Source organism: Chamaea fasciata, unplaced genomic scaffold, assembly GCF_029207755.1.
Source record: "Chamaea fasciata isolate MVZ Bird 193981 ecotype frontalis unplaced genomic scaffold, bChaFas1.0.hap1 SCAF_2, whole genome shotgun sequence".
Taxonomy (NCBI): Eukaryota; Metazoa; Chordata; class Aves; order Passeriformes; family Sylviidae; genus Chamaea; species Chamaea fasciata.
Window position 1 is genome coordinate 30,933,986 of NW_027094087.1, and position 17,558 is coordinate 30,951,543.

General features: G+C 41.3%; 1 protein-coding gene across 12 annotated transcripts in view; it reads right to left on the bottom strand.

The window, feature by feature from the left end:
- TENM4 (teneurin transmembrane protein 4) overlaps window positions 1-17,558 on the bottom strand; it is a 1,208,276-nt gene that overhangs the window by 72,994 nt on the left and 1,117,724 nt on the right. For all 12 annotated transcript variants that reach the window (XM_066175594.1, XM_066175595.1, XM_066175593.1 and 9 more), the window contains one exon: window positions 5,670-5,789. In XM_066175594.1, coding sequence (XP_066031691.1) covers window positions 5,670-5,789 — 120 coding nt within the window. The remainder of the gene's footprint in view (window positions 1-5,669; window positions 5,790-17,558) is intronic.

Consider the following 17,558-nt stretch of genomic DNA (forward strand, 5'->3'; position numbering starts at 1 on the left):
GATCCGGGCACTGAACGGGCCAACAAGAGGGAAGAAATAAACATTACAAATGATGCTCAACAAGTTTTTAGGCAAGTTGGAAGAGCTTTTATTTGCAAACACCTCCATTTCACCCCTTTGGGTTCACTGAGCCTGGATCAGGAATGGGAATCTGCCGGGGGGAAACGTCCTGGCCTCTCCTGCATCCCCAAAACAGGATGCAGAAGGGCAAGCACCACCTCCATGTTAGGCTCCAGCAGCTGTGAAAACAGAACCATGCAGTATGTTTTAGCAAGCGGTGTCACTCACAAGCTGGTTTTTCCAGAGTCCCAGGGTGCAGCTTTCAAGTTACCTTGATGAACTGAAGAAAAGGTAAATCCCAAACCAAACAGAAAAAACCAAACTGAAAACACCTCCCAGTTTTCCTCAGTGAAATTAATTTTAACCAAAAGAAAACTGTCCTGGGATTGAAGGAACGAGATATTTTTATTTCCATTTTTGCTGCTTATATCTGATGTATTTTTTATCACTCTGTAAAAATCATACTTGTGGCACTGTTGTTTTGTTGTTTGTCTTTAAAGACTCTGGAGAGATAAGCCGAAGGATGAAATTATCTCTTTATCCAAAGCAGGCTCAAAAAATAAAAAAACCCACAGGAAAGTGTAACCCTTTCTCATCTGAAAGTTCACGTTTTTGGTATTTTTGAAAAAAACATGACAAAGCTGCTGACTACAATGTTGAAAAAAATCTGGAGACTTTCTTGCTGCTATATTAACACTGTTCCTACAACTCAGGGATCCTGAGGACTTGCAGCCTCTCTAAACTACCACGTTAACCAAATTTAAAGCTGCATTTAAAAATGTGGTGTATAATCCAGTACTGATGCTTTGAACTGTCTGTTAACTTAGCTTTACAATGAAACGCATGCAACAGAGTAGTTTGAGAGTGGTCATTTTATATTCATGCCTTGTTATATAAACAAAGTCTCTGTTGCAGTAATTAGGCTAAAACACATGCAAGCCTTGAAGTTATAAAAGTTTTGCTCAGTTTAAGGAATGCGATTTAAACAGGACCAGGGTTTCACTATTTCAGGCTGTATCTGAGCAATGTAATAGGAGGGACCTGGGATAAAGTGAACACCCCTACAGAGGTGAAAAATTTAGTTCACTGCAATTCTAAAACTGAAATTTTACAGACTCATTTGGAAACTTTATCATGCCAAAAAGAAGCCCCAAAACCCACAAACCTGAAACAACAAAATCAGCTTAGGAACCAATCTAGCTAAACTGATGCCATTGTATCTTTAAATTCCCTTACTTTAAAACCCCAGTTATTTCCCTGCTACCAGTAAACTGATTTACTAAATCAATTTAAGGCAACTCAGTGCACATTTTCAAGAATAGATATTCCTATGGTGAGTATGCCAAATAATAACCCTTCTGAGTTTTATGCAGTTATCTCATGACCCCCGTAACAAAGTAATTGTTTGCATGTATGCTCCCATTTATTCTCCAAACCAGAATGACACTGAAGATGGGAGAGATGACCCTGTATGATTGTGCACTGCTCTGGACTGGGAATGCATGCAGCCTGCTACTGCAGGTCAGGAGAGCCTGCTTCTTGTCTCAGAGTATCAATTTCTTAAAAGAAAGTTGATTCAATCACATGAAAACTTGGCTGTACAAAAGCTGATGACATGTCATGCTCTATTTAAAAAAAAATACTCACACCCATAAAAAAGATAATAGAAACTGGAATAGCATGAATTCTTCACATTATTTTGAAAGTGCTTTACAAATAGTATTAAATAAATACTATAACAATCAGTAAGGAAGGCAAGTAAATATTAACTCCCTTTTACAGGCTGGTTCACCGGCCTGGGAAGGTCAAGAGATGCATCTAATGGTACCCACTAAATCAGCAGTGAGGCCGGGATTAGAAATTAGGGATGTCTGACAACATTTTCTGCTCTGACAAATTTTAGCTTGGATGGTCTTAAATAATTCAAGATAATTTACAGACCACTGAGGAAGTCACTGGACTCAAGGACAGATTTCATGGGACTTTGAGCAATCCAGTCTAGTGGGAGTGGTCCCTGCTTATGGCACAGGAGTTGAAACTAGACGATCTTTAAGGTAGCTTCCAACCCAAACCACTCCATGGTTCTATGGATTTTGGTGCTCTTTAACTTGTCCATTTATGGACAAGTGGTTTTTGTCCATAGAGTATCTATAGAGTACACAGATGCAGCGATGCGCCTGTTCACTTGAGAAAATACCTGCATGTATCCTTTAGACAAGTTGGAAGGTACGCTCATTATTCTGGAGGCTCACCACTTCAATTAGACAATTTGTTTGATGTTTGTGCACCAGGTTTCTGTACAAGCAGATTGACTTGAGAGGAAGGTGAAGAAGGTGAAATCAGAAGAGTTGACACCACAGAGTCTGGGGCTACACTGACCCCCACCAGCTGCCTACAGAAATCACAGCTTTAGGATGAATCCCACTTGGTCACAGATTCCTTGCTCTGAGACAGCTGATCTTTGTCATTTTTATCACTTAGAGCTGAGTCTCTGCTGGGGGCTGAGTCAGCGAACTGCAGCCCTGAGCTCTTTGAAACTAATTTAGCTTCTGGAGGCTGGCAGCCACTCCAAGGAACCAGGAGTCCACCGAAGCCTGGTGGAGCATACTGATGCTCTGGCTGCATTGCTTTCTGCCCTGTGTGCTCAGCTGGACCTTGGGAAGGACATAGCATGGAAGGAGCATCCCTAGCTTGAACGGCCAGTAGGAATAGATTTATAGTGGGAGGGGTTTGCCTTTCACCACCCAAAAATCAGGAAGAAATAGTTGCTTGAATATTACAAAAGTCTGGAGCCTGGATAGCAGCAGTCCACCTCCATGCTCTGCCCTTTAACTTATGTGTTTGCTGGCTAGAGGTCCAGTTTACAATAAAGCCCCTCTGTGCTAGGTACAGCACAACTGCAAAGCAAAGATGCTTTCTCTCCTCACAGTACTTGTAATCTAAATGAATGATTACACACAGTAGTTGGGTGTTGTACACATACAAGGAAAGAGACCAAACAAAAGGTTATGACAGGCACTGTTGTCTAGGAATCTTTTAGTCATATTTATCTGTTCTACTGGACACAGACTTTGTGGTGGTCCATACACAGCAAGCTCATCATGAGCGTGTGGTTTGGATCCCACTTTCCCACAAAGTAGGTTCAGTAAGGTTGCCAGAGATACCCTTAAGTACAAATGTTCAAATTTTCTCCTTTTTGCAGTAATGCCTAAGCTACTGGCAATAAGAGACACCAGCTCCAGGGGTGTCCTTTTCTTGGAATGCCTCTTTATTATCTGCATTTTATTGTCATAACATCAAAGATTTGGAGCATCTCTTGGAAAGCCTCCCAGTCCCCATCAGTGTTACAGTAGATGAAAACATCCCTGAGTGTGAACAGGACAGCATCAAACACACGTTGCTAGCACATGTTCCTCTTTTTCATTACAATTCTATCTGTTTCTCTGGCCAAATCAAATGAAAGTTGTGGACTGGAGAGGTGCTAAAATCCATAAATCATCTCCCAAGTGCTAGTGGTTAGTAGTCAATACGTAGAGCATATGCAGCTGGAACCCCTTCTGTTACGTTTTTGTTCTCAAAAGAAAGGGAGCCAATTAGCACTGACAAACAAAAGATAAGATGAAAGACATTCCCAATTTGCACTGCTTTTGTTTTGGTTGAGCATGATTGCTCAGATTTCGCCTCTAACACAACCGTAATCTTAATGACTTCTTCCTAATCATTTCAACATGAATTAGCAAGAATAGGGCTGCTGGGAGCAGGAGACATCTTTTTTTTATATGCATGGGCACTGCATTACCAAATTGCTGGCTAAGGATTCTAGGTGATATCACAAAGTTAATAATAATAAGTAATAGGAAGAGAAGAGAAGAGAAGAGAAGAGAAGAGAAGAGAAGAGAAGAGAAGAGAAGAGAAGAGAAGAGAAGAGAAGAGAAGAGAAGAGAAGAGAAGAGAAGAGAAGAGAAGAGAAGAGAAGAGAAGAGAAGAGAAGAGAAGAGAAGAGAAGAGAAGAGAAGAGGCTATTGATTTGTTAGGGAAGTACAAGCAGCATTAAGTCCAACTGCCTTATCACTTCAGGGCTGATCAGATCAAATCATGTTATTAAGGGCATTGTCCAAATGCCTCTTAAACACTGACAGGCTTGGGGCATAGAACATCTCTAGGAATGCTGAGGTTACATTTGGTGCAGGTAGCTCTGTGTGCAACTGCAGTGTGAGCTGCAGGTTGAGCTCCTTGGGGGGCCAGCCAAAAGCCAAAGACTGAGGCAAGAGGCAGGGAACTGCTGAGTGCCCACATGGAGACATGACAGGAGCTGATGACTCCAGACTTTCCCATGCTTAGACTGTGAGAGGATAAAAGCCCAGGGTCTCCTTTGTGGGAGACTGGGCTAAAAACAGCTTGGACTGTTATTTTTAAATTTAGTTATTGCACCAAGCTTCAACTGTTTTAGGGATCTGGATATATGAGACACTTCTGTGGGAAACCTGGGCTTGAGCAGGTAAGGAACCCCAGTGTGACTGTGAATGTGGGGTGTAGCTGCAAAGGGGCCTCAGCCCCAGCTCAGGTGGTGAGAGTGTGGCTGCCAGAGAGGCTCCTGGATGGCTGGACAGGGAAGTTTTCTTAACTGGAAGCCTGTGTTTAAGCACCCTCTCAGTTAAGAAACATTTCTTCATGTCCAGTCTAAACCTCCCCTGGTGCAGTTTTGAACCATTTCCATGATTCCTATGAGTGGATAGCAAGGAGGTGAGCTCAGCACTTCCCACTCCACACCCCCTCCTCAGGAAGCTGTCGGAAGCAAAGAGGCACTCTTCAAGTCTTCTCTTCTCTGAACTGGAGAAACTCAGAGTCCTCTGACGCTGCTCACAGGATATTCCTTTCAGTCCTGTCACCACTTTCTTCCCTCCTCTGGACACGTTAAAGGACCTGAACACCTTTCTTAAACTGTGGGGCCCAGAACTGCACACAGTGTTCTGGGTGAGGCTGCACCAACACCGGAAACAGCAGGACAACCACCTTTTTGACTGGCTGGTCATGCTGTGTTTGATACACCACAGGATGGGGTTTGCCCTCTTGGCTGCCAGGACACATTGCTCTAACAGCTTCTATTCAGCTGCTGCTGGCCAGCACCCCCAGATCCCTCTCTGCAGGGCTGTTCTCCAGCCACCCCTCTCCCAGTTTACACTTGTGCCTGGTATTACTCTGTTCCCAGTGCAAAAAATCCGCATTTTGACTTTTTAAAATTCATCTCATTCATCACAGCCCAATGCTCCAATCTATCTAGATCTCTCTGCAAGGTTTCTTGCCCCTCAGGAGCATCAAGAGCACCTCCCACTTTGGTACCATCAGCATCCTGCTAATGGTGCATTCAACTCCTGCATCAGGCCGTTGATAAATACATTGAGCAAGACTGGCCCTGGAACTGAACAGCAAGGAACTGCACTGGGGACTGGTCACCAGCCAAAGATAGCCCCAAAACAACAGCAATGCACCAACATCTTCAAAAGGGGTCAATAATAAATGTGCTCTTGGAAGGAGTTTCTCTTTAGTGGTCATGGCAATAATGCTGTTACTGCTGACTGAACACTGTAAATCCCATACAGACATCCTACCTGCCATCTTGTCTGCTGATTGTGTATCCAAACAGAGGATTGTTGACAAAGCTGATGTTCACTCCAACTAGAGGGGTCCCATCTGCTGTCATCACCTGGCCTCGAATCACACAGGCATGCCTGCAAGAAGGAGAAAAATGCTAAGAAATAGTAAGACTTTTTGACAAATGCAGGTTTTTACTCTGTTGATGTGGCTGCAAATTCCTATGATTAGAAAGCCAAGACCTTTACAATCAGTAAAGCTGAAGGCCATGCTGTGTGTTTTGATGGTGGGATGCTGCCCTTAAAGGCTTTTTCAGGCATTGTGTAAAAACCTTTGATACTCAAAGTGAGGTCTACAATTTCCCTACTATACAAAAGCAACTGCTGCAGCATATACTTCATTAAGTATAAACTTCTGTATGATTCACGTCATCACACTGGAATTCCACAGGTTCATAGAATCTCCTGAGATGGAAGGGAGTCACAAGGATAACTGAGAGCCCAGCTCCTGGCCCTGCATAGAACAGTCTTCAAATTATACCATGTTCCTGAAACTGTTGCCCAAACACTTCTGAAATTCTGGCAGGCTTGGTGCCACGACACTCCCTCAGGAGCCTGTTCCAGTGCCCAGTCACCCTCTGAGTGAAAACCTTTTCCTAACAGCCAGTAGTGTCTTAACAGTATTGCCCTAATTAAAAGCAAGGTGCATTTTAAAATCAAAGAGAACAGAAAGTTTCCATGCAATACACGGACATATTTAAGGCACAAAAGCCATAGAAGATCCTGACCAAGGCTTGGCAGCTCATTTCTTTCCCATTTGGGAAAACCATGACAGATAATTTGCCAGGTTCAGAGAGCTTCTTTACAATCTGCCTGGGGAGCTGAGCACACTAATAGGATGGGCTTTTTCGTCCCCTCTTTTTCTTCCCAAGTTCGGTAGATTGCACCATTTTATAGGCTACATCTATTCCAACTACTCTGTGATCTGTAATATGCTCTTTTATGTAAGGATTTCAAGGATCTTTACAAACACTGATTAATACAGCCAGATTGGTATTTTACAGAGAGAGGAAATAAAACATGGAATGATTTTCAGTTGTCCAAGGTCAGTCAGAAAACCTGCAGTAAAGCCAAAGACGAATTTTCTTGGTTCTCATTCCAAAGTCTGCTTCCAGACTTCTAAGTCATTACTACATTGCTACCTTAGGAGCTTCCCATAAAGACAAAACATCACATGTCTGCAAGAGTGTCTGAACCCAATTTTTGGCTGAAGGTAACTATTTTTCTGAGCAGCAACAGCAAATTGTAGTGTCAGTGTGCTAACGTGACCCAATGAATAATTTTCCTAACTGCTGTCCTGCTGGAGAGCAGAGATTGAAAGCCAATGTTTCTCCAGGTGCAGAACCAGATCTCAGCTAGAGTAAATCATCCCAGCTGCACTTCAACGGAGTAATGGTGCTTTGCTGGTTCACTGAGGCAAAGGATGATTTCTGCAATGTTTTGTAAAGATGATTTCAAAAACACAGATCATTAGGGAAAGAGACAGTTATTTTCTTACAGTCTACCTAAAAATCTGAGATTGTATAATGCAAGGAGATAAGGTATAATTTCTATTTAATAAAGGCTGCACAATTTTTACATTCCACAGTACAGCAAACAGACCATTTGCCAGGGAGTCTTAAACAAAATTCCTGATGATGTAAATATGGAGCTCCAATATTATCAAAAATTACCGCAGCAATGCCAAAATGTGTCTGCAATTTAAGATGTGACTATATTCATATATAATTTTGGAATAGGTCACAGGAAAATTAGAGACTCGAAATGACTTTTATGTCACTGAGTTTTCTCTGATGTATCATCACTGACTTCTTAGGAGTCACGTAGGAAAAGACTTGGACTAAATTTGGAGCTAATAATCCTACAAACCTACAATAGTTTGGGCTGGAAGGGACATTAAAGATCATCTAGTTCCAATCCACCTGCCTTCCACTAGACTGGTTTACTCAGAGCTCCATCTAACTTGGCCTTGGACATTTTCAGAAATAGGTCTAATGGGGGGAATAATATCCTCAATACTTCTATCGCTTCTCTCATTAAGGGCTCCAACTCAGCTTTCCATATACAACAACTGCAAAACAATAATCCAGTACAGTATTATGCACATCACTCTCCAACACAAAGGTAGAGCATAACTCAAAAGGATCATGATGCCATGTAATATGCTTGGGAAAATGTCAGTGCTTGGAATAACCGTAATGAAGTCAACAGGTCACCATCTGCAGTGCAATTTCTGCATAAAGTGAATGTGTCTGAGCACATCTCTGAGCCAAGAGCAGAACCTAGGCTTTCTCTTCCCAGATTTTTTTATGATCTGCTCCACTCTGCTCGATCTTCTTTTCCATCCTTCAGAGAGACCACATAGTGGGTTTGAAACTGCCTTCTCTCAGCTTCTTATCAAATGGGCTGCACATTTTGTGGAAGACAAGGAACCACTGCAAACCATTTCATGAATACTAAGACCTGAGTACAGAGGTATCAGTGTTCTGTACCACATATTCAAGCAAATGCTGCAACTGCAAATGTTTTAAAATAGTAAGAACAAGATCATACATCTCTGTGAACCCAAGAAGAACGCTTCCACCTGTTTTATTTTTTCTTCCAAGAGGTGAAAGCAAGGAAAGAAAAAAATACATACTGCAGGTGTCTCTCCTGCTGCCCTACACACAACATATGTCCAGGCAGTCTTAAAGTTCTAAGCAATAGTGCAAGCAGACAGGCCTAGGCCCTCGGCTCAGTAAATGGGGGATGTGTTTTATAACCACAAGCATCTGACAATTATTTCTACAACAACCACCAGCACAAGGTGGACAAACAAAGAACTTCCTCTCACCTTGGCAGCTGTAGAAAATGCATTTGACACCCCTCCTTTGGAAAGAGACTTCGTTCCCATTCTGGCTGATGCTTCCCAGTACTCATCCAACTCCACTAGCACACCTACGTGCTCATGGACTTGGAGACAGTCTCTTCTCAGAGAAGCAGCTCATCAACAAATCCAGCTGCATCCCCCACCCTCCTGAAGACAATAACCATTGCTTTATTTCCATGCTTTAAGGAAAGATGTTACCACTATGGGGACATCATTCCCAACCCACAGTGATAAAAAGAAGCTGGAGCAAGATGCATGAATCTGAATCCATTTAAAAGAGGTAGAGATGGAAACTGGAGGAAAAAACCTCAAACCCAGACTGTCCCTGATGAGCCTCAAATCTTCCCTGGGTGACAGAATTTGCCCCATTTGAATAAAACACAGCGCATTGGAAGCAGCTGGCTTCTCCAGTGTCAACATATCCTTTCTGGAGGCAAGATCGAGTGTCTACAATGCCCCAAGCCCCCCAGGAACCTGGTTAATGCTAATTTAGTCAGCTATTTCCTTCAGTTGACCTTGGTCTAAATGCAATTACCCTGCAAAGATGTTAAGTGGTACTGCTAAGATGCTCAGCTCTGCTAGAAGGTCTCCAAATACATTTACATAAAATTATCTCTCATGTTAATAGAAGAGATTTATTCCATCAGTCCACGCCTGCTAGTTCAGAGTGTTTTCTGCAGATGAGCAAAATTCAATTTCTTGTAGCCTGAGCCTCATCTTTTCGTTAAATTATTAATAGAGTCCACCTATTGCCTCTGGTTTTCGGTTTGTTTCAGTTGGTTTTTTTTCCTTCACCACTGTTACATGAGACTGTATGCATTCTTGTTTTACAAGGAAAAGCAGTCTCCATTTTTTCTCTTCTTTAATTAGACTTTTGCTTTTTTATGTTTTATTTGTCCATAAAAACTTGCTTGAAAGACCAAATAATTTCAAAATGCTATTTACAATGCCAGATGGTGTATCAATTTTACACTTTTGCTTTGTGAAGTTATCCTTTATTCCCAAGAAAATTAAGGCTTTCTGGTAAGATCTGGGCCACAGTGGCAAAACAGACAGGAGTACACTGATGCTTTTACACTCCTATTGCTCAGAGACAAATGAAGTTTGACAGACTGTCAACAAAATTCGAGCAGATCAAACCAGCCTTAGAACTGAAGCCAGAAAAGTAAATTTCACAAAAGCCATTTCACCCCATGAGAGCACATTAAAGATTGGTCTTTATTACTAACTCTGATCCAGTGTCTCACAACCTAGGCATTGGTCCTTCCAACATGCTTTACTCACAGATGTTTTCTGGTGACATTGTGACTAGCATTTGGAAATAAAGGAAAAATACTGTTTCTGCTAAGCATTTTTCACTGTAAGAAGAAAATTCCATACATCCTAAATCCCACTTTTTCTGCAAGAAATGTATTGCCTTGCTTTCCCTGACTGAGGATAGGCACCATGCGAAATCTCACTCTGATTCATTTCTGTTGCTCCTCAAAATAATTCCAGCATACCTCACTGGACCTTGTTTAAAGCTTTCAATGTGTGAAAATGGTTATCATGACTGCTTAGCCATCCTCAGCCCAATTATTAATAATAAATATTTTAATTTGACATTATAAATCTCTCTGAACTTATCACTTTCAAATTTTTTTGGTATATATAAATATACACACACATATATATAGGATTTATCCTTCTGCTCAGGATAAAACTCTAACAGAGCTCCATAGAACAAAAATCCAGAAAGTTATAGTTCATTGGGAAGAATGCTATTAATGAAAAATAATCTCTACAGCCTTTCTGTGTGACACCAGTCATATCAGCTGGTCTGTTTATGTCTCTTTACTGCACCTGGAAAATAACAATCCCCTCCTTACAGAGACGTAAGAAGAATAAATGTAGTAATCTGATAATCCCTTGCATAGGGATTTTTATATTTTCCTGGCACTCATCTGCTCAGTCTGATAACTGTCTAGAAGTACAGACGTGCTATAATCTCTTGTCTTTAGCCTTAGCTGTGGCCTTTTTGCTTGAGAGTAAGAGAGGATAAAGCAAAATGTACCTCAACCATTTTGGGTTGAATGCACCTGTCTAATGTTAAACAACCTCAGGGCAGTCTTGTACCAGGATAGACAGAGCCCTTGGTAGAATGCCAGGTAAAAGCTAGGGGCATCATGATCAAACACATGGACACAGAGAAAACGCCTGAGCTGGCAGATGAAGGACAAAAGAAGAGGAAAGATCAGAACACAGAGACGTTCAAGTTCATTGCTTGTGGCAGTATTTCCTTGTCTGTAAAAACAGCACTGCCCACTTGCCTCTTAACTGTGGAGAAAAACCTCCTGACAGCCTTTCCTTGAACTGAGTCAATCTGTCTGGCTTTTTAAGTTCTGTTTAGTTGTAAGAAAAGCTTAAAGTCAAAACCTATGTACTGTTCTTAGCTGCCATCTGAATTGAGGAATTAAGGTAAGGAAAAAGAATGCAGATGATCCTTCTGATGGTCCTTGTTAAAAATAAAAAAGTCACACTTATATAGGAAATGAAAACTGAAGTGCAGTCATCCAGAAAGACCCCCATGCTATCACGGACAGCACAAGTGAGTTTCTGAAAGGGTTTGGCACATGTTGGGCAGCTGGGAGACAATCCTGCTGGATTTAGCAGGGCTTAATGCAATAGGAAATTGAATAATGGTTCTAACCTCAAAGAGGGGGGATTCACACTAGATTTAAGGAAGAAGCAGTTTATGATAAGGATGGCAAAACATGGCACAGGTGGTGTGGTGAGGTCGTGGCTGCCCCATCCCAGGAAACATTTGAGGCCAAGTTGGATGGGGCTTTGAGCAACCCGATACGGCTGAAGATGTCCCTGTCACGGCAGGGGTTAGATGGCCTTTAAAGATCCCTTTCACCCCCAAATATTCTATGATTCTAAATAACTGATTAGGCTCATCTGCGGAGTTTACACTTAGGGAAGTACCAGAATGCTGGTGTCAATGCGACTAAGGGACTAAATGCACTAATGTTTGACCATATCCCAGATGGGGAGCTGCTAAGTGGCACTGACAGACATGGCTTGTAACAGATCCTGCCATTCTGCTTTGTGAGCTGCTGATGGAACAGGAACCCTGTAGAAGGAGAATGGGTCATGAAGAGCAAAGTTTTTAAGAGCTCTGAGCAGAATCAGTAAAGGAAAGTCAAATCTAAGTTGTTTGCAGCAAGAAACTGCGCCTGCCCTGTTTGTTTAACCTGTTCAGTGAAGGTACTTAAAAGGTCTCATCTCTGAAAGATCAGGTGATACTGAAGATTATGTGGGCATGGTCCTTAGCTGTTAACCTTTTGCAAGAAGCCTTCTACAGTATTTAGATATTCCACGAAAGACACAACAAAGCCAAATGAATTAAAAGCTCCAGTGAAAACCCATTACTTAAATTGTCTGAAGAAGGACAGGGGAAGAAGCCACATAATGCTCGGATACTTTTATAAACGTGGCTAATGAAGTTGGTATTTGAAGTCAAAAAAGAACTCCTATTAATCAATATTTATAGTAATATCTCTAGATGCAGATTTTATTCTTACTGCCTCTAGATCTGGTCTCACTTGACAGTATCAAACCAGTGAGTCTCCTTCATCTGATATTTTTAGTACACATGCAAGTGTATACTTAGTGTTTGTTTCGTGACCAGTTGTTGTTCAGTTTCTCACATTTCCCACTGCATGCACCTGACTCCATTCTGCTCTGTCAAGACTTACAAGCTTATGGTTCTTGAATATCTCCTTAGGCATCACCTTTTTCCAGCAGTATTAGTTACTGCTGGTTGTAGCTCCTCCAAAAAGAAAAGGAGGTATCTTTATTGCATGACAGCATGGTAACAAAATGTCCTTTGAGGACCACCTACCACTTTGAGAAAGCTCTCACAAGAATTCCTTACTGACTCCATTCTTGAAAGACTCAGGCCCTTACTGCTTTGAAAACTTTTCCCAGGAATTGAACATTATTCACCTTCTCGATGTGTATCCTTTCTCTTTATGACAGCACAAGCTTGCTCTCTAATCTGCCAAACAATCTGGCCACTCTTGGAAAGAGATGCCACTCCTGCCATCCAGAGCATCTTGTGTCTCTATGCCTCATTGACTCACTGTTTTTACACCTCGAGATTTCTCAATTGAGCTATAATGGTAAGGTGGGAGGGTAAGGGATTTGGAAGGCTACTCAGCAAAGGAAAAGATGCTGATGACGTCTGTGAAATTGTAAAACTGGCTCCAACTGTTTAAATGAAAGTATTTTAGAGCACAGTTTTATAGGAAATGCAACACATAATAAAGTAGGGCTGTGCTTTACTGCAGTTTCAGTGAAGAATTCTTTTACTCACAATGTGATTGACTAATGCTTTAGGAGTTGATGATTCCTTTTCTCCAGTAAAACCAAAGAAACACTCTCTTGCTTTGCATAAGATATCAAAAAACAGAATCACACTCATATTTTTGTAGGTCTGCACAATTCAAATCAAGTGTCCAGTAGTACATAAGGTGCAAGATAATTTTTCCACCTAATACAGAATTGTGCTTATTTCATGATTTTTCAGAAGTCGTTTTATAGCCATTATTTCTATGAGAGATAAAGACTTTATGCTGCAATAACTTTCAGAGATGAATAGTGTATTCATGTCAAGTCTTCACTAAAAATGTCTGCAGAACTTAGTAGTTCTGTATTATTACAGTATTTTACATCTGGTATTTATTTTGTAAGCTCTGGCCACATTTCCAGCTCTGCAGAAGAGCGGGAATAAAAGCACTGCCTTTCACTGAATCTGAGGCACCATGAAAACAAAATTGAGCAGATAGGAGGAAAAATACATTATTTCCAGGTTAATTACAAAATGATCTTTTTTTTGATGATCATAGGGAAAGTTCTTTAACTACATATAAGCTGTCTGATAGATTTGTAAGAATCAAAGGAATTAGGAAAAAAAAGTCCAACAAAATATAGAAGATTTTATGTTTGGGATTATAAACCTGCTTTTTTATATAGGAAGTTTTAACCAATTTAGCAAATAAATGTCACACTCAAAGGTCAGACTCTTCCTGATAAGGCAGCTTATTCAGAGGAAAGTAACTTAAGCACTGTATTAATATTTATCAAATATCTACATGCAGATCCAAGAGAATGCATCAACATCTACACCATGGTTTAGACTCCTAAATCCAAAACTGCACATCAGTACCTCTGTAATCTGGGAGTCCCAAGACTTCACAACTTGCAAGCATGAAACAAACTCCTAATGAGCTATTTTCTGCACACTCCAAGAGCTCCTTGGGACACAGGTATCACCAGAGACCTTTTAATTCCAGCTGCAGGATGGTGCAGAGTTTCTGTCAGCTGCCTCTCTGGGCCCTGGAAGCATGCCCAAATCACACTAGGAAGATCCTACTCCTTTCTTTGTGCTTGGTCATAAATACCCAAAGTTTAAAAAATATTTTTAAAAAGCTGCAGCCCAGGTTCTCCAAGGATCGCACACAGGACTTACAGAATTACAGAATCATTAAGGATGGACAAGACCTCAAAGATCATTGAGTCCAACCAAATTCCTTTTACTGACAGTTACAAAAGAGGAATATAATAACATTGTGGTTACACTATCTATGTAACGGAAAAGAACATAAATATGGACAGGAGTTTTGCTTTCAGAAAGTCCTGCAGGTACAAATTCCACAAAGTTGATGTATGTAGCTGCATATATTGCATTAATTTACTAATGGGAATAATGTTATGCTAAACTCAAAATCAGATGGCAAACATTGGAAAAAAAATAAGCCCTGTACATAGGAAAGTTTTAAAAGTATGCTTTGATCTTAATCCCCCTTGAAGGGACTAATTACCAAAATAAAAACTAGTAAGTTTTTAAAAATTCCTTGTTATTCTGTATTTCAAAAAGCTATGACATACCTAATAGAGAGCTCATTTAAGTAGAAAGTATTGAAAGAAGAATGATGCCTTTGGAAGACAATAATGCTGGGAAGAAGAGAGTTTGAAGACTTGCTGTGTTAGCCTGGTTTAAAATATGGAAAAATATGACCTTGCTTCCATTAATGTAGGTACCATGCTGTGCCACGAGTGCTCACCCTCAGAACATTGGATGCTGTGTTATCTATGACAATTTTAAACAGATGCAGCATTCCAAGCTGTCCTAACCCATGGAGCTGCTGCGCTCTCTAACCTCCTGCATCGCTTCTGGGTGTCTGCATTCAGTGGGTGTAAATGACCCAGAGAATTTCCTGCTGCTGATGGGAATTGCCTGAACCTCTGCCTGGAGTTGGGCCAGGGCCATGGGCTGGACTAGCCAGCTCAGGAGAAATCATCAGGATAAAGTTACACCTGATAAGTTTTGGTTCTTTGACCTCTAACTTTGTCTTCAATTAAAAAAGTGTTTCTTATGTCACTGTATCAAAGTTGCACTTTTCTTGATGGAAAAATACAGAAAAGACAGAGCACCTTAGTCTCCTTGGGAAAAAACCTCAGAAAGATCTGCTGGGGTGAGTCCACAGCCCTCCATGAATGGGACGAAATGTGTGAACAGGAAAGAGAAGATGTTTTGAACATATTCATAGAATCAGAGAATGGTTTGTGTTGGAAGGGACATTAAAGACCATCCAGTTCTAGCCCTCTGCCATGGGAATGGACACCTTCCACTAGATCAGGTTGATTAGAGCCCCATCCAGCCTGGTCTTGAACACTTCCAGGGATAGGGCAGCCACAGCTTCTCTGGGCAAACTCCCTCAAGGATACTAAGAAAACATAGCAATATTCCTCAAAATCATTTAGGACTGACTAGTCAGAGAGACTACCAAAACATTCTGAAAAAAATATTTTGATCCCTCCCTATTTTCTTAGCTCTTCTTTGGCCATGATCAATATTCACAGTTTTGTTTTTGATGGGACTGGGGACCAATGCAATTTAACTCTGGCAATAAACCTCATTTATTTATTTATTCACAGTAAAACAGTGCACACAGGCATTTATAGCATATCTGTCTCTCTCAGTTTCTAACTGTGCTGTGTAACCCTCTCCACCTGGATCAGTAAGGTACCTTGTTCTGCCTGGCAAACAGAAGGGACACAGGAAGGTTGAGTGACATGTTTACAGATACCTTGTCACTCAGTAGTGGGGAAAAAATGTGCAAAGTTAATTCTGATCCAATTTTAAATCATCAAAATTAACTTTTTGTATGTACACTACTGACCTGAGGGCAATCAGGGACTACTCTTGCAGCTAATAACAGATGCTGCTCTCCGAAGTTTCATGTAACTCAGATGGTTATTTCCAGCTGCCCAAGTAATCAGAACAGGTTGATACTACTGGCAGCAAGTAGATATACACAATCTGCCTCAAAAAAGGAGGGGAATAAAGCCTGTTCTTGCCATTTTCTGGCACTGTCCCTCAAAAGAGAACAAATATATCAGGCGTCCTACTTTACAGTCAACTTATTGACACCACTGCATCTTGTGCTACTCCTTATGGTGATGGACAACTAAGAACATCTTTAAAATGACAAAGCAAACAGTAAGAGTAAGTGGTTTCAAAATCAATACAAGAACGACCAAGTAGTAGAGGAGTGCTTGTTACCTGTTCATCAAAATGATGTGAAAAGACATTCTGCACATTCAGAATTTAATTTAACTACTTTCTTTATCATCATAAACACTCATTTCAATATGAGCAATGATTATTTTTTCTTCCCAAACATGAATAATATATAATTGCTGGTATTTGGGAAGAGACAAGGTCTTTGCCTTTATCCATCAGGGTAATTTATCACTGTCTTTCTTTTTCTTCTGCACTGGTGAGAGAGCTTGTCAGCTCAGCTTGTTCTTAAAAAGCCAGAATGTAATTCAATAATAAATTCACTCAAAGGCTAGCTGTCACAAGACATTCATTTATTAGTATCCATTAGGTGATCTGCACTGCTGTTCTCTCTGAGGAGTGGCTAAGCTGTGGTTTTGAAGCTCAGGACATATATCGCAAAGATATTCAGTCATCTCCTTCACACTGCTGCCACTTCTGCACAGGCCAGACAGGGATGCAAATGTGCCTAGGTTCCCCCAGGGTGAAAATCAGCCAGCCACGACCTAGTGAAGCCTGGAGGAGCAGGCTGTAGTTCCTGACCTGAATGATGAGTGTGCCTGTGTCACTGCTGCCCAGGCAGGATAGCAGACAAACAGGACACAGAGATCCATGTCACCTCTGTATTGCCTGCTCATGGGGGACTGCTCACAGCAAATGACACGGATCCAGCCCTACCCCATGAGGATGATGGCATGGGGGCAGAAAGATATAGGAAGTTCCATGACCAGCAGTCTACAATCCTGATCTACACCAAGAAGGAGATGATTTTATGAATCATCCCAGCAGCAATGGGAGAGGGTTTTCCTAAAGCAGGATGCTGGAGCTCTCCATAAGAATAACTCCCTCCTGTCGACAAACTCTTAAGCCAGCAACTGGAAGGAGTGATGAAAGCAGTTCATCTTGCCCCCAGCAGCTGCTGTGATTTTCATAGACACTGAGCAGCTCCATGGACAGCAGGGATATTATCACCTGTCTGTTGTAAAAGCAACGGGTGGAGTTTCAGTGACAATGTTACTGAACAAAGGGTATATCCACACATGCAAATGCAGGTAGTCCTGCCTGTCCAGACTAACTGGATCCCAGATGGTCCCAGACCATGCTATCCCACGTATCAGTCACTGACCACTGCTGAAGCACTGTCATTTCCAGGGTGACCAGGGGAGCTGTTCAAAGGTCCAGCTTTCTGGGTGGTGAAACAGGCAATTGAAACGACAAACAGAAGCCAAATAAGCAGAAAACATGTGATGTCTATTAAAACCCCAAAAAGGCAGTGGTGTTTTCAACACTCTCATGAGCCTGGAGCAGGTGAAAACATACCTTCTGTTGAGGTTTTCAACGTTACTTGCAATCACTCTTGTGAATGAAG